This window comes from Juglans regia, chromosome 4 (assembly GCF_001411555.2).
Source record: "Juglans regia cultivar Chandler chromosome 4, Walnut 2.0, whole genome shotgun sequence".
In the NCBI taxonomy this organism is placed as follows: Eukaryota; Viridiplantae; Streptophyta; class Magnoliopsida; order Fagales; family Juglandaceae; genus Juglans; species Juglans regia.
Window position 1 is genome coordinate 34,211,716 of NC_049904.1, and position 24,708 is coordinate 34,236,423.

The following is a 24,708-nucleotide window of genomic DNA, read 5'->3' on the forward strand; positions in this document are numbered from 1 at the left end:
TGATTAATGGGTTTTGGAAGAGTAAATAAAGGGAAAAAAAATCTTCAGCTTCACAAGTTGGGATGGGAGAAAACTGGGAAGACACAAGTACTTTCTAAAAAACTCTTGTTATTTGAATAAAAAATGATTCTTTTATTTCATGAATATGATCCAATTATGGCGCTGATCATCTAGCCTTTAAGAACTTTCCAATAGTTATTAAGTACCACATAAGTATACAGATAACATTTTGATTATGATGAAGACGAAGAGAAAATTACCAAAATATTAACTAACAAGAAAAGGGCTTCACATGTTGGCGTTTGAACCTTTTTACAGATCTCACTGTTTAATTCCATGATATGAGGGGGCTGGAAAATGCTGGTACTTTGAAGCAAAACTATATATGAAAGTGTACGTAAAACAATCAACATTATTCGGATGAAGACAATGGAATTATGGAACCATCACGTTCGAGCTTCGCATGGAGTGTCCACCTTCTTCGAATTTAGTTTTTGTTCTTGCCATTAGAGACTGCACTCAAGAGTTTTTGAGGCGGCCTCTTTCTTAACTTAATTTTTCGGTTTATTTTATTTTCCATATCGTCCGGTAACTTGAGGATGGAAAATGATATCCGTAGAAGACTTGGCGCAGGGATCATGCAGGAACTTCTACGTGAAAAATGAAACGATGCCTATTATTTTAGATCATAGCTCACGTGCTAAAAGAGTGTTATGATCCTTGGTTCATCGATTATTGTTTTAGATCAACATGTATAAAATATTTAATTAAATAAGATAGAGTGTAGAATAAAGAGTTGGAATTTAAGATATTTATTCTGATATTATATAAAATTACTATTTCTTTCAAATATTTAAATTAAAAAAAATATATACATTTAATTATTTATATTATAATCTTAATAAATCCAACTCTATTCCGATTCAGAATTTCTGAGTTAAAAGAGTCGGAGCCCAACATCCTTTTAACGGGTGAGAGATATGATTCCTGATGGGCCCGATCTGTTTTTCTTTATTTTTATTCTTGATATTGTATTCATGGGCCGATGCTGAATATTTGTTCCTAATGTTGGCACGGATCTAAGCCGGTCAGGTCCAGCTGCCCACCTCCACTGTACCATATATGAGGGCGTCGCCTGCTAGAGCTTTATCAAGGTTTTGTTGCAGAAGTGAAAAACACAAACATTCGTATCACTGCTCGCTCTCTCGCCCGGAATTCGTCTCTCTCTCCCGGTATATGTATATTTATATATCTATATATTATTGTGCTTTAAAGTTTCTTACACCCTACGTCCAGCTAATTCTTGCAGTTTTGCAGCAGAGTTAAGCTTCTGAACCTCGAATCTCAAAATTTCTTACTGATTAAAGACTCGGAGGTATGTTGAGTTTTGGCTTTTGGGTGTTCACTTTGTTTTCCATTGTAAGAATCGTACTGCTGGGACTCTGAAGTTTTGAGCTCATTATGGTCTCTGTATTTTCTTCTGAATACCATTGAAAGCGGGATTTTAGGGGTATGGTTGGTGTGGGATTCATGTTTCAGGCAACGGGAATCAGAAAATTGGGTGTATTTTAAGAGATCGTGCAATTTCAAGAATTTTTTCTTAGTTTTGTTATATGACTTTTAATCCTTAATGGGGAATTTCTCGTGTTTGTGTATGTGCGCGCACGCGCGCGTGTTAATTCTTTTACGTTGTGACTATGAAGGACATGCCTTTAATATGGCTTTTGAGTTGTTGTATGTTTCGCTTCTGCGCCGAAGCAAAGCATAAGAACTATATGAAAAATCCTATTCTGGGTGTCTCTGGATTAGGGACTGATCTACTTCACAATATATGCTCCTACCGTGCCCATCTCCGTCCACAAAGGTGATAAATATTATATAGTATTTGATGGGGCTGAGATTGTCGTGTGAGGGTGACTACGAGTTTTGAATGGTCAGGTAGCGCATCATGTGGTAGTAACAAGAGTGAGTGGTTGATACTTATTAAAAAAAAAACAAGAGTGAACGATTGATATTCTTTTGACTTTTGGGTTGAAGTATCAAGGCCTCGGGTGTTTGTCTTCCTAACAATATGCTTGGAAAATGTACATTAGATGGCAAAGTCTTAAATTCGATTAAAGTTCTATTTTACATCTACCAACTTTGATTATGAAATGCTCTGAGGATAGTTAAGGAAATTTGGTGGTGGTCATTGGACAAGGGCTTTATCTGCTTCATGTCATAGAAATTTAGTATGCTGTAATACATTGTATTTTGGACACCCTCTTGTTGTGCTTGCTGCACGTAGATGTAGTAAACTAGTAATGCTACTTGAGTACATTTATCCTTGAGTATGATTTTAAAACATTGTATAATAATATAGAAAATACTAGACCTATTTTGTGTGGAGATGAAGCATTGCCCATTATTGGGTTTGAGTTTGTGTTGGACATTCAAACATATGCTCATGCTTGTGTATATAAACAATTTTATAGTATTGCATTCTTGTTGGATATATTTTACATTATTCCTTGTGAATTCATGTTAAAATGGTAGATGTATTTAAGGAATTAGTGGGGGAAGGTCGGGCAGTTTGTATCAATTTAGGTATTAAACGTGGTCCGCACTTTGGCAGGTAGAAGAATGCCAAAGGTGAAAACAAACCGTGTTAAATACCCAGAGGGCTGGGAATTAATTGAGCCAACTCTTCGCGAACTGCAAGCAAAGATGAGAGAAGGTTGGCGTCTTCCCATCTAGTGCATAGTTGGCACAGCTTTTATTTTATTTTATTCATTCTCACATAGTTCACTGAACACAGTGAAACTAACAGTCATTATTCTTTGATCAGCTGAGAATGATCCACATGATGGTAAGAGAAAATGTGAAACATTATGGCCTATTTTTAAAATAGCACACCAGAAGAGTCGCTACATTTTTGACCTTTACCACCGGAGGAAGGAAATATCCAAGGAATTGTACGAGTTCTGTTTGGATCAAGGCTATGCTGACCAGGCTCTAATTGCGAAATGGAAAAAGGCTTGTCTCTAATTCTCTAATTCTCAAGCTGTAGTTCATAAACACGTAATTCACATAGTAGAAGAGTATAAGCATGAACTTGATTTCGGGAAAAAAACACCTGCAAGATGTTCAAAATCATATTATAAATCCTGATGTTAGCATCATCATCATCATCATCAGGATTTACTTATCAAATAAATAAATAAATCCTGATGTTAGCGATTGGTGTATAAGGAAAAAATACGTGATTCATTCAAATTAGTGTCATAATTGGGGAAATATTTAACATGAAATGTCACTGTATACAACTTCTTTGGAAAACCAAGGAATATGCCATGAAAGCATGAATATTTTCCTGTCTATTTATCTATGGAACTATTATAAATGATATCATTGGTTCCTCGCAAGTTTCTACATCAATTTCCCTATTTGAAGTTCAGAATTCTGTTTAAATTGCAGCCAGGTTATGAACGTCTCTGCTGCTTGAGGTGCATTCAACCACGGGATCACAATTTTGCTACCACTTGTGTGTGCCGGGTGCCACAGCATCTGAGAGAGGAGAAGGTTATTGAGTGTGTCCATTGTGGTTGTAAGGGCTGTGCAAGTGGGGATTGATTCTGCTGGTCTTCCAAGAATGACAAGATTCCCGGTTTCGGCAATGTGTAAAGTCTCTTCTTGGTAATCATTCTAAAGCTGGCCCTAGGTAACTGGTGGCAGAGTTTCTGTATTTGTTTTGAGAATTAACCAAAACATAGCTTGAGAGTTAAAGAGCATGAATCGAAAATCTTTCTTAAAGTTTTGAGTTGCATCGAGTACGATGTTTCCCACCATCGATGGTTAGATGCTGCTTATTGTGCTCAAGTTTTAAATTTGTTATAAAGTACTATGAAACCTTAATGTTTGCTATAGTCTGTTGCGGTCGACTAGTTAAATTTGTTCTTTAGATATTATCAGTTAGGATGGGTGAGGTGACAGCCATCTCTTTGTGAGTTTGTATGTGACATTTGAGCTGTGATGATTACCATAACTTTATCGTGTTAATTTAACAGTTTTTTACGTGGAAAATAGTACTTTCTATAAGTAAAAATAAAGGAGCATGTATTATTGAGTGGAGCGCATTTTAGATAGACAATTATTACCAATCAATGTCCAATTGCCATTGTTATTGGTGGAAGTAACACCAGTGATTGCCACTACTACAAGTTCTATAAACATCCAAATTAAGGTATAGTTTTACTGAAAGACAAAATATAAGTGGGAAAGTTAGGGTATCGACTTCTTAGAGTAATGTTAGGTACAAACTTCAAATAGAAATATAAGTTTTTTTTATTTCAGCATTATTAGTTGTTTGACTTATTCATCCATCTTAATTCTTATTGTACATTAATTATCATCTCTAATCACACTCGTTTGTGTAGCGCATTTTAAGTGTCTTTTTATTTTGAATAATGTTAAATATTTATATAGAGGACCAACATATTTGAATATTTATTTTCTAGGTGGGTATAATTCCTTTCTTACAGTTGAAGGCATATTGCTTGATGCTTTTGGTCTAAGTTGGAATTATGAAGAAGATGAGGTTGGATTTTATAGGGGACCCTTTATTATTTTTAGTAGCTAAATAGTTTTGAGTGCTCAATCCTATTCATTGTCTGTCCCATTAAAATTGAGAAAGTGATCTGTATCGTGTCGCCTTATTTTTGACATGGAATGTTTCAATTTCTTGTCGTTTTATTTTCTTTTATGGGTTGAATTCCCTTGATATTGATGTTCATGTGGGTTTTCGTTCTTCAATGTATGTGAGATATCTTTAACTATGGATCTGGTTTAATTCTTTAGGATGACGTTAATCATTGCGTGCGGTGCGACTGCTAATCATACCAACACCCAACTATTATATAAGTACTTGATAAAATATTTTAATTAAATATTTTTTGGTTAAAAAAAAAGAAATTTGAACGCGTTTAAATTAAAAAAAGAAATAAAGAAATTTTATTTACAGTCATGAATAGAAAATTGCGTGTGCAATTTCATTGCTAAAAGAAAAAAAATATCATTTTAAAAAATATATTATTATAATTTTAAATTTTTTTAAATATAATTGTATAAACTTATATAAACACTATTCGTTTGAGAAGTCTATATAGACTAAGGAGTCGTTTGCATTCAAAATTCACATCAATTCATCTCAACTTATTTGATTTCATCATTATAATTTTTTTAAATTTTCACACAAAATTTAGAGCATTAGCATTGGCTTCATCAAAAGCCTAGCCAAATGTAAAATTTGATGAATTTCATTAAAATATAGCTGCATTGGATTAATCAAATAGATAAATGTGAAACTTTGAACTACAATAAATGTATAGGTTTCTTCAAATTTGAAGGTTAACTATTCATTCATCAAATCTATTTTTTATTCACTTTTAATCTCTAAATGTCTTTTTTATTCATGTTTAATCTCCAACCATCTTGTAATAATAATATAATAATCAAATTAAATTATTAATCAACATATGATTAGTGTAATTATAAAATATGGAAAAAAAATAATATTATATTATTATTTTGATGAATTCAATGACTAATTCAATGTGTAGTTATAGCTAGGAAAGTTTTGAATTTATAGAAATCATGTACTTTTCATCAAACTTTAGAGATAACTTTGATGAAGCCAAAACCAATGCTCTAATAAATAATTCATCTTTTTTAAATTCTAAAATAATTTTTTTAAATTTCTACATCAAATATAATAAATAATTCAACTTCTATTTTATTATTAACAAATCATTTCAACCCAAAACTCAAACCACTCCTAACTATAAAAAGTATTACTTTTTTTTTTTTTTTGAAATTTTCAAAAGCTCCGGCCACTGTCTCAAGTTCTCAACATACCGTCTCTCAAATTCTCAAATCTAAGAGCATTCTCATTGGATTAGCTAAAAGCTAAATCCAATGAGAATTTAGCTATTAGGTGGATAAATTGCTCACATTGAATTAGCTATATTCCAAATATTTAGAATATAGCTACAGTAATATCTAAACTAATTTCTAAATTTGGAAGACACTATTCATTCGTCAAATCATTTTTATATTATTTCTTTCTCTTTCCTTTTAATATTAATTATTTCTCTCTCCATTTTAAATGACAATTGAAAAAATATAATTAGAATACAATTACAAATTAATATATAATATTATAAATAGTAAAATATGAAAAAATAAAATAAATTCATAATTAAAAAAATTAAAAAATTTTTAAAATTATTAATTACTCATTACTATATAATGAATAAATAGATAATTCAATTTGGAGATTTGATGTGAATAGTCAAAATTAAATTCATCTTATATTATTTTATTGTCATATAATGAAAAAATGGCTATTCCAATATAGAGATTTATATAAATGGAATAGATAAAAGTTAAATTCATCTTACATTCATAAAAAATGTACTTTAATTTAGCTATTCTAACGAGAGTGCTCTAATCAAGCTAAGAGCCTCAGCCATTTGAGCTTTGCTATACAACCTCCACCACACTCCACACTCCACACTTTTTTAAATTTTTTAAATTTTTAATATTTTTTTTAAAATTTTTTTTTGAATTTATTCTTTTTAAATTATTTTAAATTTTTTATTCATTATTTATATAATAAATATTTAATAAAAGAAAAAAAAATTAAAATTAAAAATAATGTTAAGTGTGGAGGTTGTATGAATAGATAGTAAAATATGAAAAAATAAAATAAATTCATAATTAAAAAAATTAAAAAATTTTTAAAATTATTAATTACTCATTACTATATAATGAATAAATAGATAATTCAATTTGGAAATTTGATGTGAATAGTCAAAATTAAATTCATCTTATATTATTTTATTGTCATATAATGAAAAAATGGCTATTCCAATGTAGAGATTTATATAAATGGAATAGCTAAAAGTTAAATTCATCTTACATTCATAAAAAATGTATTTTAATTTAGCTATTCTAACGAGAGTGCTCTAATCAAGCTAAGAGCCTCAGCCATTTGAGCTTTGCTATACAACCTCCACCACACTCCACACTCCATACTTTTTTAAATTTTTTAAATTTTTAATATTTTTTTTTAAATTTTTTTTTGAATTTATTTTTTTTAAATTATTTATTCATTATTTATATAATAAATATTTAATAAAAGAAAAAAAATAAAATTAAAAATAATGTTAAGTGTGAAGATTGTATGAATAGTAAGAGGTTGAGTAGATTTTTTGCAACCATTTTGCCAAGAAACGGAAAAAGAGAACAAAAACTGAACTACTGAAGTCTGTTTTTCAGGGCTTTAACAAGTACATCGTAATTCACAAAAAGCATTTATGACAACGTCTTTCAATGTCCTTTATAAATGAGGCACTGAAAACCACGCTGAAGCCTCGAGTTTAAATTATAGATTGAAATAAAAAAAAATAGGATCGTCCAAAATATATATATTCGTCGTTCCATAGAATGAGAAAAATTCTTTAAAATTTAGTATTATAAATATTTTTATAACCTTAAGATATATAAATAATTTCGAGAATCTTAAAATTAATTAATACTATAAATTTTTATATATTAAATCCATCTTTCCATAAATAAATATTAAAAATATAAAGACGCAACACAGTAAAAAACTTTAATCTATTAAATGAGACATTAGCGTCTAAAGCTTCATTTATTTTTATAAATAAGATAAAATAAGTTAAGATAAAAATTAGAAATTAAATAAATGTTAAAATATATATTTTTAATATTATTTTTATTTTAAATTTTAAAAAATTAAATTGTTTATTTTATTTTATATAAAAATTAAAAAAAAATTATAATAATTAGATCAAATAAGATAAAAAATTATATAAAAATGAAAAAGCGCTAAATGATTTCTGCATGTACCACTACCACCCCATCTACTGAGTTCCAGGCACAATGTGGGACACCGAAATTTATATCAAAATTTTATATACCCCATACGGTTAATATTATGAAATTTTGGTGGTATTTGGGATTCTAGGATCTATCTAAGTTGTTTATTTAATTGGACAAATAATCCTTTATATAATGAATTAATCAGAAAAGATTAATCCTTTAATATTTTGTTATCTATCAATATCAATATAAAAAATACATGGTAATTTCTTAACTAGATACTTTTTTTTATTTGAAAAAAAGGGAAACATATCCTCGGTTTCGTTTGGAATTTAGATTGAACTAAGATCAACTCAGGTCATTTAAATTTTAAGTTGAGTTTAACATTCAAACACTTAACTTTCAAATCACTAAACTCATCTTAACTCACGACCTCTTTACACGTGAGACCCACAACTATTTTCAACTCAACTCATCTTTATACGCAGAACCCACAACATTCTTTAACTTCTCATTAATGCATATAAACTCATATTAACATCCAAATATATAAAAATTCATCTTAAATAGATGAGTATTGCTACAGACCGGCCACTGTAGTTGTGCACACATTGCACACACTACGTGGTTGCATCTGGTCTTTTGTTTTGTTTTTTAACCAAAACGTGTGTTATTTTGATTCAATTTGAAAATCGGTTTCCTCTTTTCATCCTCATTTGAATTCATCCCGCAAAAACACCCTCATTCCTCGACACCAACCCGCTTCAGCTTCCTCAACCCACCACCTCTCGGCGACTTCGTATCTCTCGTCACCGCCATCAAGCGGCGCTCCTCGGTTTGGCCAGTCCCACCAACTTGTTGAACGGAGTAAACTAGACTTGAATCTCGCGAAACCCACACTTCTTCCTCACCACAAACCAGTGTTGGCTTCCTCTTCCCAACGCCACCTCGCAATGGCATCTCTCTGTTCAATGCCACCTCGCAATGTTCCTAAGTCTGCCTAGCGCCACCATTCCCTGCGAGCTGATTGAACGGACCAAAAATCACATCTCCAACAACTTTGTTTCGCCAAACCAGGTTCGTAGGTAAATATTGTACCATTTTCCTGTCCATACTATTATGTTCTTCATGTGTACATCGATATGTGGTTTTTGTGTTTTCTAAAATGGGAATTGTGGCTTAGGGCATAGAGAAAAACACTGTTTTTTCCAAAAAAAGGGGTCTTTAAATTATTATTTTTTGTTAATACAACCTGGGTTTTGAAGACATGAATGGAACTACATAGTGGATTAAATAGTTTTGAAGTTGTTTAGTTTCAGTGGCCTACTCATTCTGCTCTTATACGTGCGTATTGCCCTTATTGAGGCACATTTTCTAGTAAGATGTTGGACATAAATTCTTTTGATGTTTTTATTTTTAGAAACACCTACATTTAGATCTGGTGCATGTTGCACCTATCATGGCATATGGAAGATCATGAAATGATTTTGCAGACAAGAGACAATTGGAATGTACTTGAAGGCTAAAAAATACCTAGGAATAGATCACTAGCTAATCCGTGAATGGAAATTAATTTTGAAGAATATTAATATTGCTATGTAAATTCGTTCAAACATGATCAAAATGCTTGAAGCTTAAGGAAATGGTTCCATTGATAAGGATTTTAATGAACCATTGTTAATAAAAGGGTAAGTTTAGCACACGCATGGTTTTGTATGGATGGTATAGTTGTTACTTCATGATGAGTTTGCTATTGTTTGTTGACACTTAGCTGATTTTCCCCTAACTATGGTGTGTTTTTGTCTTTGATCAAGTGCATACTGATTCTAATTGGAGTAATTTATTGTTCAAGGAGGCAACAAAAGTAATCAATCTTATTGACTTTGGAGCAGCTTAGGATTACCCTAAATGTTTTGTTGATGACTACCTAAGAATGGTGAGTTTTTCTTTTCTACATTTAGCTGGAACACTTCCAAGTAGCAATAATATAGTGTTTTATTATATACTTACAAAGTGGAATTCTCCTTAGTAGCTTGGACATGACTTATATGTAATGATAGTATCTAATGGGTTAATGCAGGTCTAAGAGCATGAGCTCATTTATTTGATTTCTAGCTTGTGCAGTTTTAAACAGTAACTGTACGTATGTTACTTCTAGTTCAATTGTTTTAGATTTAATTAATGCAATTAACATAGAGTATACAAATGATTAGTTTTCTTCTCCTGCTTAAAAATGTATGACAGGCAAGGAATGACTCTATTTGATGGTTGCAGAAGCTTGATAAAGGATGAATGGTTGCCATAAGGACGTGGGTGCAAACAATGGGCAGTTAAGCTCCCCCAGGTAGTACTAGAATGCGGACTAGCTCTATTGTATGGTCTTATGGGAAGCATAATGTCACTAGCCCCTTGGTTGTGATCATGCAGCAACCTCTCTAGAGAGTGTTGAGTCTTTTGGGTTTAGGAATTTTGCTCACCTTCCTTGTTATAGAATTAGTTCTTAAGTCATCTCTATATGTTATTAAGAGTAAGTTTTTTTTTCCTTTTTTTTAAAATGGTTTTCAATTTCAAAAAATTGGTGGGGTTGGTTTGTACTTTGTAATGGACAGTGGCGATGTATCTTTGTTGTAAGATTCATCATTGTGGCTTATGGTCATTACAGTACAAACAATAAACATTTACTTTTGTTGTAAGATTCAGCATTTCCCTCACCAATTTGAAACCCATGGGAACACTCATTTTGTCTACAGCCTTTGATGCGAGCAACAATCTTACTTTTGCATCTTTCAAGTAGCATTGAATAGTCTCAAATATTATTGGATTATCATCTCTGTTATACAAGATGGCCGAAGAGTAAGTAAAGTAATTAATGGCAGATTGAACAAATGAATGCTCTGCATCAACAGGAAAACATGAATACTTGCTTGGACGCATTTTTGGCATATCTTTTGCAGTCTTTGGTGGCCTAATTTACTTTGTAAGACCATATTCCAACAATAGAAAGATAGCAGGGGAAAAAACAGAAACAACGCATAAGAACCCTTACACAGGTTGATTTAGCAACAAAAAATTTACATGGTTTTCATAATAACATGGTGTTAATCCATGAGCCATCCATATGCACAACACAATTTACAAGCTATTTCCATTCATGAGCTACCCATCTAATCCATACAATTTACAAGTTGTTTCCATTCATGAACTACCCAATTAATCCATACAATGTGTTTTTTACATGGAATTTATCCGAACCAAGCTAACACTATTATAAATGTCACAACCCAGTACAAACATAATAATTTTTACTTTTCATTTTTCAGATTCTTTACTATCTCTCTCACTTTATCTTCCCTTTTCTGAACATCATACTCGCGCTGTAGTACATCATCCCACGTCTTCGAAGTCTTGTTCTATCTTATACGAAAATTCTCCTCTAGCAGATTAAGTATATCAGCATAGCAGATTAAGTATATCACCACATACGAAGAATTCTCACCTTGCATCTCCTTGCACACAGTGCGCACTCCCCATTAACATGATAAAATACACATCGCAAGCAGAAATATATATGCAAATATGACAAATATAAAGCTTTTTTACCGTATTATAGTTTGGGCAAGAAAAAAATCTCATTCCAAGATTTTTATTGGTGTAAGATGTCTTTAGTTATGTTTTCAAACCACACTAACTTCACTGTAATTCATATATAGATTTGATTAACTCTTGGACATGTATCATGTTTATTCTATTTAGGGTAGTGACCAATGTCTCATCGATACAACAGAGATTCCAGTGGGGGGATTCATATGAATTCTATTATTGTTGAGTCACTATTACCATTGAAGTATGCTGCATTTTCCCATTGCTTTCGAACTGAAGCAGGTGCCGCAGGTGCAGCAACAAGGTAAATTATAAGCATACATACTTGTTTATTCTATGATTAGCTACATTGATATTTCAGTTAGGGATTTTCTTTTCTAGTTACCTTCAATGCATTTAAATAATACTTCTAACGGTCCTACTCCTTGGTGAGGTTCAACATCATCACAAAATGCATATAAATAATGGTTCTACCAAATCAGTTTAGACCACTTGAAGTAGGTATGTACAAGAATCATTGTGCATCTTGTACGTAGTTGGCACTATTTTACAATTGAGTAATATTAGATATATTTATGAATTGTGTAAGTACTACACACTCAAAATAGTAAGATTTATTATTATAAAATTAAATTTTTTATGTAAATTCTATATTTACTTAATTTTTAAAAAAAGAATACGTGATACTTACATATTTTATAGCCTACATAGCTTGGGGAGAGCCAGGGCCTAATAATGTTATATCATTTGATTTTGTAGAAAAAAAAAAAAAACAAAACAGATAACGGCATGTCGTATTCATAGGATAGGACCAGATATAGAATCATAGATAATCAATTAAGAGCTATTCTGGGCATCAGCCCATATCCGCAGCATACCAGTGCTGTGGCTTTTTTTTTTTTTCACCCAATACACTTAGTGTGCAGCAGATGTTATACACAGTAAAGTGCGATTTATATTTTCTCAATCAATTAAATATCCATTTATATATTATTAAATGATATGCTGAAGTATAATTTTTTCTATTATTAATTACTCCCCTTGGTACTCATCGATCGAGGTTGAAGTTGAAGCAAAGCAAGCTAGCCAGGCTGAAAAGAAATAATAATTAAATATTGGTATATACGTACGTTACTGCGCATACTCTGCGGCCAACTCGAGCCGATCACTTCATATTATATAGGAAGAATTAGAGGTGTAACCATCCGGTCAGATCTGATTTTGAATAAAATCTAAGATCTAATTGGTATGTATTGATTTTGTATTTTTTAAAATCGATTACGCATTAGTTCGGTTCGGTTTTACCAGTTTCCGATCCGGTTCGATCAGATTTTTTGATTTTTTTAAGACTATTGGTATGATTATAAGTTATATATTAATATTAGTTATAAATTATATATTTAATATTAGTATTAGTTATAAACTTTTAGTATTAATTATAAGTATAACTAGTCTATAGTCTATATTAGACTATTAGTATTATTTATAAACTTATATATTGTATTAACATTTAATGTAATAATTTATAAATTATAATATGAAACTATTTCATATATGAATATATATATATATGAAATTATAAATTAACATTTGATGTATAAATTTATAATTATACATTATATATAAAACTTATATATAAAAATATTTTTTTTATATTTTTTTTTATCAACCGGTCCGGTCCAAAAAATTCCTAAACCGGAATTGACCCGTTTTCACATTCTAAGAACCGGTCTCGGACCGGACCGGTTCAAAACCGGTAAAATCGATCTGGTCCGAACCGGTTTTTCGATTTGAATTTACACTCCTAGAAAGAATAAATATAAATAAAAATCACTGTTAAGAGCATATATTTTACATATATGATGTAGCATCATTTAGACCACATATATCTCCAAGTAAGTGTTGAAAACAATCAACTAGAATAAACTATGTAGTGAGTACAAAATATATATTGTTATAGTGATTTCTCTCTAATATTATTCTATGCAAATACGATAATTATTTTTTTATTTTTTATTTTAAGGGAAATACGACAACTAATTAATCCTTTCAGAAATCAATAAATAACTAAATTATATACACCACCCTTGGCGGGATTGAGTCAATAAAATGTTGCGAATATTATTGCAAGTGTTTTACTTTTTTAAATATAACACGAAAAGTGCGAATAAAGTTTTGTTTAAACTAAAAGATCATTGTGATGATGTATACTGTGTAATGTCTCAACAGAAAGTTTAAATTACATAGTTTATATTTAAAAAAAAATCACTAATTAATGATATAATTAGAATTTTATTAAAATTTTATAAAGAGTAAAAACTTCTCATTCTCAAATAATATGAAATTTTATACACCACCTACCTTTATTCATATCATATAAGATATCATATATTGCGTTAAATTAATTGAATGAATTAAGTAAATGTACGTTGAATGTATAACATGATGATCATGGCCGGGTCTTTTAATTTTATTTTTAATTGGATGTTCCAAATTTGCGAGCTTTTCTTTAAAGACACCCATGCCAAACCATCATACAATATATATATATATATATATATATATATATATGAGATTTTATTACTGAAATTCTAGATCATGTACAAGATGATCAAGATTTAGCTCAATCGTGAACGTATAATTAATTAAACACCTTCGGTACGTAGTAGTGGGAGATCATTAATTCATGATAAGCAAATTAGTCATTAATCCAATTGAAAGTCTAATTAATCTCCAAGATTTTTAATGTCGATAATGATATAAAAAAATAAAATATTATTCTTATTGCTTCGAGTTTATACTGTCATGCGTTTCCACATAAAGAGATACTGATTAATATACTAGACTTTTGAAACACGTCATTAACAACGACAAAATATAATATAAGAATATGTAGTACTAGTGATCATATTGTTTAAGTGGCTACCTTAGCTAAATGATTGAATCAAAAAATATTTTTGAGATCCCAAATGTATTGACTTTAACTGTTTGTTTAATCAGTGATGATCGTACAACGTATATTTATGTTGTTTATATGAGTAAATATATGAGTGGACCAATTCTTGATACACCCTCGACATGATCAGACAACGATACATTTTCGATCACACACATGTGATATATAATGTACTCAACCCTGCCAAAGACGCCTACTGATATTCGTATCTTTTATCCATGGGCTTGGTAGATCTTTTCAAGAGTTTGAAAATATATGTTATATAATTATGAAGTTATATAATTATGAAGTGCGAAAATATCTTGTAATTATTTAAAAAAATAATAAAATTTATTATTAAAAAAATAATTATTTTATATTTTATATATTTTTTAAAACTATTATGCGAAAATTATATTATTTACTATTACAAATAATTTTCTCTTATGGTAATAGAATCAGAGCGCGATTGATTGAGTTGAGCCAATGATGCAGATATGTTCCGTGTTGTCGGCGTATTTTCAACGCCAACAGTGACCAATATTAAATACACACACATGACGGACTCTCTAGAAACACATTCTAGAAGATATATATTTGGACAAGAAAATAGTTAGTTTGTCCAGATGTAATAATTAAACTCAACACTCCTTTAGAAATAAATAATGATATATATAAATTTAAAATTTAATTTAAATTTTTTTATAAAAAATAAATCATATTAAAAGAAAATGTATGAGATGATGAGTAGTAAAATTTTATAAAATAATATAAAAAATTCACATTTTTGTTTTTTATGGAATCCACTTTCTTTTTAAAAAAAAAAAAACTTAAAAACTTATACTTACCATTAAGAAATATATCAGCCAAAAAGTTTATTTTAATAAATGAAATTATTTTTTTAAGATATAATTTATTGTCTTGTTCGAGACATGAAATTAATGATGTGGTCTCACGCGGTTTAACCGACGAGCCGCAAAGCTTGCTTTGGGGCAGAGGGTGATCAGATACGGTGTAAGTGATCGGTTACAAGAAGGAAACCGAAAACAGAGAGCATTGATGGAGGTTCTGGAAAAATTTATTCTGTGTATTTGCAGTACTGTTCATTGCAGAAAAAGAAAGAGAGGCCGTAGCCTATATACAAGTCGGCTCAGTAACAAATTAACAGAAAATAAAGAAAGTTATACTATATAAAAATTTTACATTCTTATATATTATTTAAAAATATATTATTTTATTTTTTATCTTCATATTTTATATTAAATTAAAATAAAAAATATGAAGATAAAAAAATAAAATTATATATTTTTTAAATAGTATACAAGATGTGAGGTTCATATTTAAAATTCTTTAATAAAAAATTATTTTATATTTACAGCTATGTAAAGTAAAAAATGAAAAGAATATAAAATTAGAAATAAAAACGACTTGTAGCTTATTATCCTTTATCATCTAACATACAGTGAGAGAAGCTTGCGTTGTGTTGCATGGATTCAAACTGAGAGAGAAAGAGAGAGCCACCCAGCAGCGCGCGCACCATAAAGTTATTGACCTCCGCGTTGACCCCCAGCTCGATGCGTTTATAAAATCACCCTCCTCCACTCCTTCCTTCCTCGTCATAGTTTTTCCTCCACCACCCTTCCGTCCACCATTTCCGTCTTTCTTCCACCACTTTCTCCAGAAAAAAGCAACTCTGAAATAGCTTCGGGAAGAGATCTAGAGAGAGAGAGAGAAAGAGAGAGAGAGAGAGGCTTGGTGCATGGATAGGGGAGTCAGTTAATTTCATTAGCAAGTACTCCTTCCTTCCTCGCCATAGTTTTTCCTCCACCACCCTTCCGTCCACCATTTCCGTCTTTCTTCCACCACTTTCTCCAAAAAAAGCAACTCTGAAATAGCTTCGGGAAGAGATCGAGAGAGAGAGAGAGAGAGAGAGAGAGAGAGAGAGGTTTGGTGCATGGATAGGGGAGCCAGTTAATTTCATTAGCAAGTGAGGCTCTAAGAATTAAGACAAAAATATTTCACGATCGTCGGCGTCGTCGGGGGAGTTTGGTTCGGCACACAATAGATCCAGTACTTCTGAACGAACAAAGATTTCAGAAAAAACCTGAATAAAACAAACATAAACGCTATTGTCTACACTCGCTCGTATAGTTGGTGTGATCGACTTTAAACGTATTGTAAAGCCCCCTCGGACAATAAGCTTATCTTTAGGGTGACGACAGTAGATCGCTCGCGTAATGGCGTCGGCTTTGGCGGGAGACGATCTCGCCCGGTCAACGAGCAGCCGGAGGAGCTGGAAGTCGGCCAGCTTCCGGGAGGTGTGGGCCCCGCCGCCGGACGTGTTCAACCGGAGCGGGCGGCAGGAGAGCGACGAGGAGGAGCTTCGATGGGCCGCCATTGAGCGGCTACCGACCTACGATCGGCTAAGGAAGGGGATGCTCAGGCAGGTCCTTGACAATGGGAGAGTTGTGCGGAATGAGGTGGACGTCGCCCATCTTGGGATCCAGGACAAGAAGCAGTTAATGGAGAGCATACTCAAGGTTGCGGAGGACGACAACGAGAAGTTCCTTAGGAGACTCAGGGACAGGATCGACAGGTTCGAAGTTTTTTTTTTTTTTCGTTTGTTTGGTTTAAGGTTTAATTAAGGTCTAATTTGGTGGGTTTGGCTTGGACTTCTGGCAGGGTGGGGATTGAGATTCCTAGAATTGAAGTTCGGTATGAGCATTTATCGGTGGAGGGGGATGTGTATGTTGGAAGCCGAGCGCTTCCCACTCTTCTTAATGTCACCTTGAACACAATTGAGGTATATTTTCGATTTTCCTTTGTTTTTTTCTTTCTAAAATTGAACTTTTCTTTTCTTGGTTGGGTTTAGATTTTTGTGGTATAATGTAAAACAGAGGTATTAATTGTGTTATTGCTCCCTGCCTTTTTCTCGGGTTGTTCTTTGGTAGACTTCTTACAGGAGAAAGAGTTTTTTTTTTACCTATTTCGTAATTCAACCTCTTTATTCAGTTTGTTAGACACTTTGACCAAGCTTTTGCCGATAATTGTTTCTGATTTTATTTTCAACTTGTAATGGTGACAACAGAGTATCCTCGGGTTAGTTCACCTTGCTCCAGCTAAGAAAAGAAAAATGCAGATACTTCAGGATGTTAATGGAATCGTCAAACCATCAAGGTTTCTTTTTCAAATGGCACTTGATTTCAGCTCTCTCTCTCTCTCTCTCTGTTTTTTCAATTATGATATGGGAGTGAACTTGCCAAGATAATATTTGTGTAAAGCAAACAGCCATGATGGAAAAATTAACAGTAAACTGATGTTGCGTGCTTTGAATCTGGTAAAAATAGCTAGTGTTAGTTAAAGACAGAAGTTGATTGCTCTTATAAACTGATCTGGTGATTCCAGGATGACTCTACTTCTGGGTCCTCCAGGCGCAGGGAAAACAACATTGTTGCTTGCACTTGCTGGGAAACTTGACAAGGATCTAAGAGTTTGTGTTCTTTCCGATTCTCGCGCTATTTTTATATGTATCTCAGTTTGCATAAATCCTCTGTATTCAAGAATAATTTTTCAACCTAGAAATTAACTTGAACTCGATACAGGAATCTGGGAGAGTCACCTACTGTGGTCATGAATTGAATGAATTTATTCCTCAAAGGACTTGTGCGTATATCAGTCAGCACGATCTTCACCATGGAGAAATGACGGTGAGAGAGACACTGGATTTCTCTGGACGTTGTCTAGGGGTTGGCACAAGATATGAAATGTTGGTAGAACTCTCAAGAAGAGAGAAAGAAGCGGGAATTAAGCCAGATCCCGAGATTGATGCATTCATGAAGGCCACAGCTATGTCAGGCCAAAAAACTAGTTTGGTAACGGATTATATTCTTAAGGTCCGCAGTCTCTCTCTCATGTTGCCACATCTATTTTTGTTTTTATTCATTTAAGAATCCAATTTAAGATAGCTGACTTCTTAAGAATCTTTGACAGATACTTGGATTGGATATCTGTGCCGATATTATGGTTGGAGATGAGATGAGGAGAGGTATCTCAGGTGGGCAGAAGAAGCGTGTGACAACTGGTATGTTTTTCTTGGCAATGCTAAGTTGTTTATGATGGAAATGGAGTTATTATTCTTAGACACAGATCCAGTTCACGTACCTGTTGCTAATATAAGACTACATATTGTTCCAAATCGGAATAATCAAAGTATTGTTGTCCATTACATCAATACCAATCCGATTGATTGTTTTATTATCACTGGGTGCAGGGGAGATGTTGGTTGGACCAGCAAAGGCTCTTTTTATGGATGAAATATCAACGGGGTTAGACAGTTCTACCATTTTCCAGATATGCAAGTTCATGAGGCAAATGGTTCACATTATGGAAGTGACCATGGTCATTTCTCTTCTACAGCCAGCACCAGAGACATTTGATCTTTTTGATGATATCATCCTTCTTTCAGAAGGTCAGGCAGTCTACCAAGGTCCAAAAGAAAATGTCCTTGAATTCTTTGAGTACATGGGATTCAAATGCCCAGAAAGGAAAGGGGTCGCTGACTTCTTGCAAGAAGTTACGTCCAAGAAGGATCAAGAACGATATTGGTTCAAGAAGAACCAACCTTACAGATACATCTCAGTTCCTGATTTTGCGCAGGCCTTTGGCTCTTTCCACATTGGCCAACAGCTTGCAGCTGATCTTAGTGTTCCTTATGAAAGATCTAGAACCCACCCAGCTGCATTGGTCACAGAGAAATATGGTATTTCAAACTGGGAACTATTCAAGGCTTGCTTTTCAAGGGAGTGGCTGCTAATGAAGCGTAATTCTTTTGTGTACATATTCAAGACTACCCAGATAACAATCATGTCCATAATTGCCTTTACAGTGTTCCTTAGGACAGAAATGCCAGTGGGAACTGTAACAAATGGAGGAAAGTTTTTTGGAGCTCTGTTCTTCAGTCTGATTAACGTGATGTTCAATGGGATGGCAGAGCTGGCAATGACTGTTTTCAGGCTTCCTGTCTTCTATAAACAGAGGGATTTCTTGTTCTATCCAGCATGGGCTTTTGGCTTACCCATTTGGGTCCTCAGGATCCCTCTATCGTTCATGGAATCAGCAATATGGATCGTTCTTACATACTATACGATTGGATTTGCTCCGTCTGCTAGCAGGTAAATACGTTTTCAAATTCTTCTCTATGAGAAATCGATTCCCCACTTGGCACTTACTAGATGTTGGGATTTTGCTCTTCAAACTCAAGTATATTCACTTTGGTTTTTTCGTCGACCCATCTCTTCCTTTATTGCTTTAGGTTCTTCCGCCAGTTCTTGGCATTCTTTGGCATACATCAAATGGCATTGTCCCTCTTTCGGTTCATTGCTGCACTCGGGAGAACACAAGTTGTTGCAAATACACTGGGCACCTTCACCTTGCTAATGGTTTTTGTGCTTGGAGGGTTCATTGTTGCCAAAAGTAATTCATCTCTTCCAGTCTAGTACTTCAAGCGTTAATTTACATGATGGCAAATTAGAATCTTCATTTCCTTGTGTGCCTGCAGATGACATTGAGCCATGGATGATATGGGGCTATTATATTTCTCCTATGATGTATGGACAGAATGCCATAGTTATGAATGAGTTTCTTGATGAAAGATGGAGTGCGGTAAGATATTTTCGTTGTTTAATTGTCTTAACTTGTTGATTTCCGAATTGCATCTACGTTTCATACATGAATATGAAAATATAAGCTTGAATTGGGCATTTTAGACATCATGTGAAAATCATATCAAAATTTTTATCTGTTGCAGCCCAATTTAGACCCCCATATCAATGCAACTACCGTTGGAAAAGTCCTGCTCAAGTCCAGAGGCTTCTTTACTGAGGAGTATTGGTTTTGGATTTGTATTGGAGCACTTTTTGGATTTTCTCTTCTCTTCAACGTGTTATTTATTGCAGCATTGACTTTCCTAAATCGTAAGTTAACTCATCCCATTTCTACTCGCTGTTTCATTTGTAAAAATGAAACTTTGGAGTTGACAAAGCCTTTTGTGGTAAATAAATTTCAGCTTTGGGTGATTCAAAAGCTGTCGTCGTGGATGAAGATAATAGCAGGAAGAAAAACAACACATCTGCTAGACAGCATAGAACAGAAGGTTTAATCCTTTACCTTTCCCCTTCTACTACATGATTCCCTTATTCCACAGCTTCTGCTGGAATTCGGTCAAAGTTAGCTCATAAAATAACTAATCGTTAATTCTATGTCAATGAGAGAGAGAGATCTTAAAGTACTTGTACCAGTTTTAACATTTCACCGCCTCTCTGTGCAAAATACAGTTTGCTATGCGAGTAGTTGTAACAACTTTGAGCAAGAGAGCTGGTAGGGTTAAATGCATTAACATAACGTTTGAACTGGAGAAAACCAGACAGTATTGGGGTAACCCAACAAGAGCCAAGATTAGGCCAAGGATTTTACATTGACTCTTTTGTTATTTGTTGGAATAGAACAATATTTCGAACTTTGAGGAATTTACTACCTGTGCCAATTATCCATCTCTTCCCCTAAGAGGAAGAAAGTTCAAGAAAAAAAAGGCCTTTATTTATGCCCAAGACATATTTGAGAAGAAAGCAAAATACATAAAGGTTGTTAGGTAACGGAAACGTTACAGGTATTGATATGGCTGTGAGAGGCTCTTCAGAAATTGTCGGTGCTTCAGATGATGCCCAAAGAAGAGGAATGATTTTACCCTTCCAACCCCTTTCACTTGCATTTAACCATGTCAATTACTACGTGGATATGCCTGCTGTAAGTCCTTCATTTTTAATCATTTCATGCTCTGACAATATTGATTCAAGTTTTCTCTAATATTTTTGAAATTCTTTTCATTCCTATAAAAATTACTTTTTCTCCAAACAGTGATGTAAAAGATTGGTCTTTCATACCAGGAAATGAAGACTCAAGGGGTTGAAGAAGATCGTCTTCAATTGTTACGGGATGTTAGTGGTGCTTTCAGACCAGGGATATTGACGGCACTTGTGGGTGTCAGTGGTGCTGGGAAGACAACCCTTATGGATGTGTTAGCAGGAAGAAAGACCGGTGGCTACATTGAAGGAACCATTACCATATCCGGTTATCCTAAAAACCAATCAACATTTGCCCGGGTCAGTGGTTACTGTGAACAGAACGACATTCATTCACCGCATGTTACTGTCTACGAATCTCTCCTATATTCAGCTTGGCTGCGTCTCTCTTCTGACGTAAAGACACAAACAAGAAAGGTATGTTGCATGGTTGTCTAGTTAGCATCAATCTCTTTCTAGACCTTTATGCACAATCATTTTTCTTTTCTAATCACCAGAAAATTGGAATCCTATTGTTTAAGGATCCAAGTTTGCTTACCCAGAAGAAAAAGGATCCAAGTTTGGAGTGCTTTCTTCAATTCTTAAAAAAGAATTTTCTATATGTGGTATAGATGTTTGTGGAAGAAGTTATGGAGTTGGTTGAGCTTAAACCACTAAGAGATGCTCTAGTCGGCCTTCCTGGAGTAGATGGCCTTTCAACAGAACAAAGGAAGAGGCTAACAATAGCTGTTGAGCTGGTTGCTAATCCTTCTATCATCTTCATGGATGAACCCACATCTGGTCTGGATGCCAGAGCTGCTGCTATTGTTATGCGTACAGTGAGAAATACAGTTGATACTGGGAGAACTGTTGTATGCACAATCCACCAGCCTAGCATAGACATTTTTGAAGCTTTTGATGAGGTACTGCCTCCATTTCTTCACATTTTCGTTAAAAGTTATTTATTTCTTCATGCATCCATGATGTAATATATTTTCAACTTTGATATTGTGCTTGTTGCAGCTATTGCTAATGAAAAGAGGAGGACAAGTAATTTATGCTGGACCTCTGGGTCGCCATTCTCACCAGCTAGTAGAATATTTTGAGGTATCTGTTTCATGTGTTTTATATGTTTTTTTACGCTAATAACCAAGTGATAGAGTTAGTCGGTATGTCTGATGCCTATATATAAGCTCTTCATTTCCACTTCCACAAATTCCTAACAAAGTCTTGGCTTCAAGAATCTGGGTGGTATAACTAGGAAGTTTAATATATATATATATATATATATATATATATATATATGTATGTATGTATTTATGTATGTATGTATGTATGTATGGATGTATGTGGATATTATTTTTCGGATGAGTGAGCGGTTTCAAAGGGAGGAGAATGAGGATGGGGGCATTCGAATCACTGACCTCCATTTCACGAGACATGCAATAACCGATTATAATACCTCTTTAGAGTTGGCTTACAAGTGTTTTGCTAGCCTGTGGCTAATATCTATAAACTATGACAGGCTGTCCCCAGGGTCACTAAGATCAAGGATGGTTATAATCCTGCTACATGGATGCTTGAAGTCAGTGCTCCTGCAGTCGAGGCTCAACTTGATGTGGATTTTGCTGAAGTTTATGCCAACTCCTCGCTTTACCAGTGAGTTATAATGAGTTATTTTGATAATTAATTATTGCTTTCTGATTTTCCTGGGATTTTAAATTTTAAGATTCTGATTCCTCTCTCGACACTCTTTCAGGAGGAATCAGGAACTCATCAAAGAGCTAAGTACTCCAACACCAGGCTCTAAGGACCTCTACTTCCCAACCGAATACTCCCAACCTTTCCCTGTTCAGTGCAAAGCTTGTTTCTGGAAACAACATTGGTCTTATTGGAGAAATCCTCAGTACAATGCCATCCGGTTCTTCATGACAATAGTCATTGGTGCATTATTTGGTCTCATCTTCTGGAACAAAGGAGGCAAGATGTAAGTCATTTTGTTGTTATATATTTAATTATTTAGACTTCCATCCTTTGGAAGGGTGCATGAAATTTGAACCGGAGGTCAGAAAATTGATATATTCAAATGCTAGGAGCACCCCTGGTTTATCCAAGTTTTTTTAGTATCAGACATCGACAACTCTGATTATTTTGTAAAACAGGTCCAAACAACAAGATCTGATGAATCTTTTGGGAGCCATGTATGCTGCTGTGCTTTTCCTTGGAGCCACCAATGCTTCTTCAGTGCAGTCAGTTGTTGCCATTGAAAGAACTGTTTTCTACCGTGAAAGAGCAGCTGGAATGTATTCTCCATTGCCTTACGCATTTGCTCAGGTAACTTTAATTCAATTCGTCTCTTTTCCGATCAGACTGTAATTCTAAACTGACACCACAGAATATCTTGCAGTAAAGAAAACTATGTTCTTTAAAGATATGGTTCAAGCAATGAAACTCTATTATTTCATACTCTGACCAAAAATCTGTTGAAATTATGCAGGTGTCCATTGAGGCAATTTATGTTGCAGTTCAAACTCTTGCTTACACTCTTCTTCTTTACTCCATGATCGGATTTGAGTGGAAGGCAGACAAATTCTTGTGGTTCTACTACTACATATTCATGTGCTTTGTCTACTTCACACTCTATGGAATGATGATTGTTGCACTGACACCGGGACATCAAATTGCTGCGATTTGTATGTCATTCTTCCTCAGTTTCTGGAACTTGTTCTCTGGTTTTCTCATTCCCAGGACGGTATGTTTTTCAAACCCAATATATATTGCATACTGCACTACTTTTCACGGAACTTCGAATCTCTCTCTGCATATGGAACTCACGGTTACCTACACATTACCATCGCAGCAAATCCCTATTTGGTGGAGGTGGTACTACTGGGCTTCTCCAGTGGCATGGACACTATATGGCCTTGTGACCTCTCAAGTGGGTGACAAAGACTCCGTCCTTGAGGTACCTGGAGTTGGTGAGGTACCGTTGAAGCTATTCCTTAAAGAAAGCTTGGGTTTTGATTATGACTTCCTTCCAGCCGTTGCCGTGGCTCATCTTGGCTGGGTTCTCCTCTTCTTCTTTGTATTTGCCTACGGCATCAAGTTCCTCAACTTCCAAAGAAGATAACCCAGCTTCAGTTAACTCATGCTCTGGTCTCGGAATTGCTTAAATAGGACAGAATTATTTTTCTTTCTCATCTCGTGTATTTTCATTCTTTCCGTCGTGGTTGTCCATAAAATTAGAGCAGATATTGTCCTGCAGTACAATCCAGGCAACCAAAATGTTTGTAAATGATCATTATTTTCGCACCCAAAAACTTCAGCATTCATTGCTTGACCTAAGTTATACCTTTTTCTCTTTGCATGGTACTGCATATTCTCTTTCAAGTCGGTAATTATACAATTTTTATTCTCTTTGATCAATGGTTTGCTGCAAAGGAAATATTGTAA

At 33.8% G+C, this 24,708-nt stretch overlaps 2 protein-coding genes across 4 annotated transcripts; both read left to right on the forward strand.

The window, feature by feature from the left end:
- Positions 1-1,126: 1,126 nt before the first annotated feature.
- Positions 1,127-4,062, forward strand: LOC109005338 (protein BUD31 homolog 2-like). Of its 2 annotated transcripts, none has more exons than XM_018984222.2 (5): positions 1,127-1,232; positions 1,318-1,375; positions 2,615-2,716; positions 2,828-3,015; positions 3,457-4,062. In XM_018984222.2, exons 3-5 carry the CDS (start codon positions 2,623-2,625, stop codon positions 3,610-3,612), a joined length of 438 nt encoding a protein of 145 aa, XP_018839767.1. In that variant the 5' UTR covers positions 1,127-1,232; positions 1,318-1,375; positions 2,615-2,622; the 3' UTR covers positions 3,613-4,062. The 2 variants fall into 2 exon arrangements, with proteins under 2 accessions (XP_018839767.1, XP_018839768.1); XM_018984223.2 differs by having other exon boundaries at positions 1,130-1,232; positions 1,321-1,375.
- Positions 4,063-16,052: 11,990 nt separating this feature from the next.
- On the forward strand, positions 16,053-24,620 carry LOC108987511 (pleiotropic drug resistance protein 2-like). Of its 2 annotated transcripts, none has more exons than XM_035689489.1 (20): positions 16,053-17,015; positions 17,102-17,222; positions 17,508-17,596; positions 17,825-17,909; positions 18,022-18,312; positions 18,410-18,500; positions 18,690-19,590; positions 19,731-19,891; positions 19,977-20,080; positions 20,226-20,391; positions 20,484-20,570; positions 21,066-21,220; positions 21,361-21,693; positions 21,888-22,178; positions 22,279-22,362; positions 22,781-22,914; positions 23,015-23,242; positions 23,418-23,589; positions 23,753-24,007; positions 24,116-24,620. In XM_035689489.1, exons 1-20 carry the CDS (start codon positions 16,657-16,659, stop codon positions 24,383-24,385), a joined length of 4,377 nt encoding a protein of 1,458 aa, XP_035545382.1. In that variant the 5' UTR covers positions 16,053-16,656; the 3' UTR covers positions 24,386-24,620. The 2 variants fall into 2 exon arrangements, with proteins under 2 accessions (XP_035545382.1, XP_018815979.2); XM_018960434.2 differs by having other exon boundaries at positions 21,084-21,220.
- Positions 24,621-24,708: the final 88 nt, after the last annotated feature.

Excerpts from the sequence above, each read along its gene's own strand:
- LOC108987511 (XM_035689489.1), top strand. The coding sequence starts at position 16,657 with ATGGCGTCGGCTTTGGCGGGAGACGATCTCGCCCGGTCAACGAGCAGC. Across the intron at positions 17,223-17,507 it reads TCACCTTGAACACAATTGAG|AGTATCCTCGGGTTAGTTCA; the intron begins GTATATTTTCGA and ends TGGTGACAACAG. Across the intron at positions 17,910-18,021 it reads AACTTGACAAGGATCTAAGA|GAATCTGGGAGAGTCACCTA; the intron begins GTTTGTGTTCTT and ends AACTCGATACAG.
- LOC109005338 (XM_018984222.2), top strand. The coding sequence starts at position 2,623 with ATGCCAAAGGTGAAAACAAACCGTGTTAAATACCCAGAGGGCTGGGAA. Across the intron at positions 2,717-2,827 it reads GCAAGCAAAGATGAGAGAAG|CTGAGAATGATCCACATGAT; the intron begins GTTGGCGTCTTC and ends TTCTTTGATCAG. Across the intron at positions 3,016-3,456 it reads TAATTGCGAAATGGAAAAAG|CCAGGTTATGAACGTCTCTG; the intron begins GCTTGTCTCTAA and ends TTTAAATTGCAG.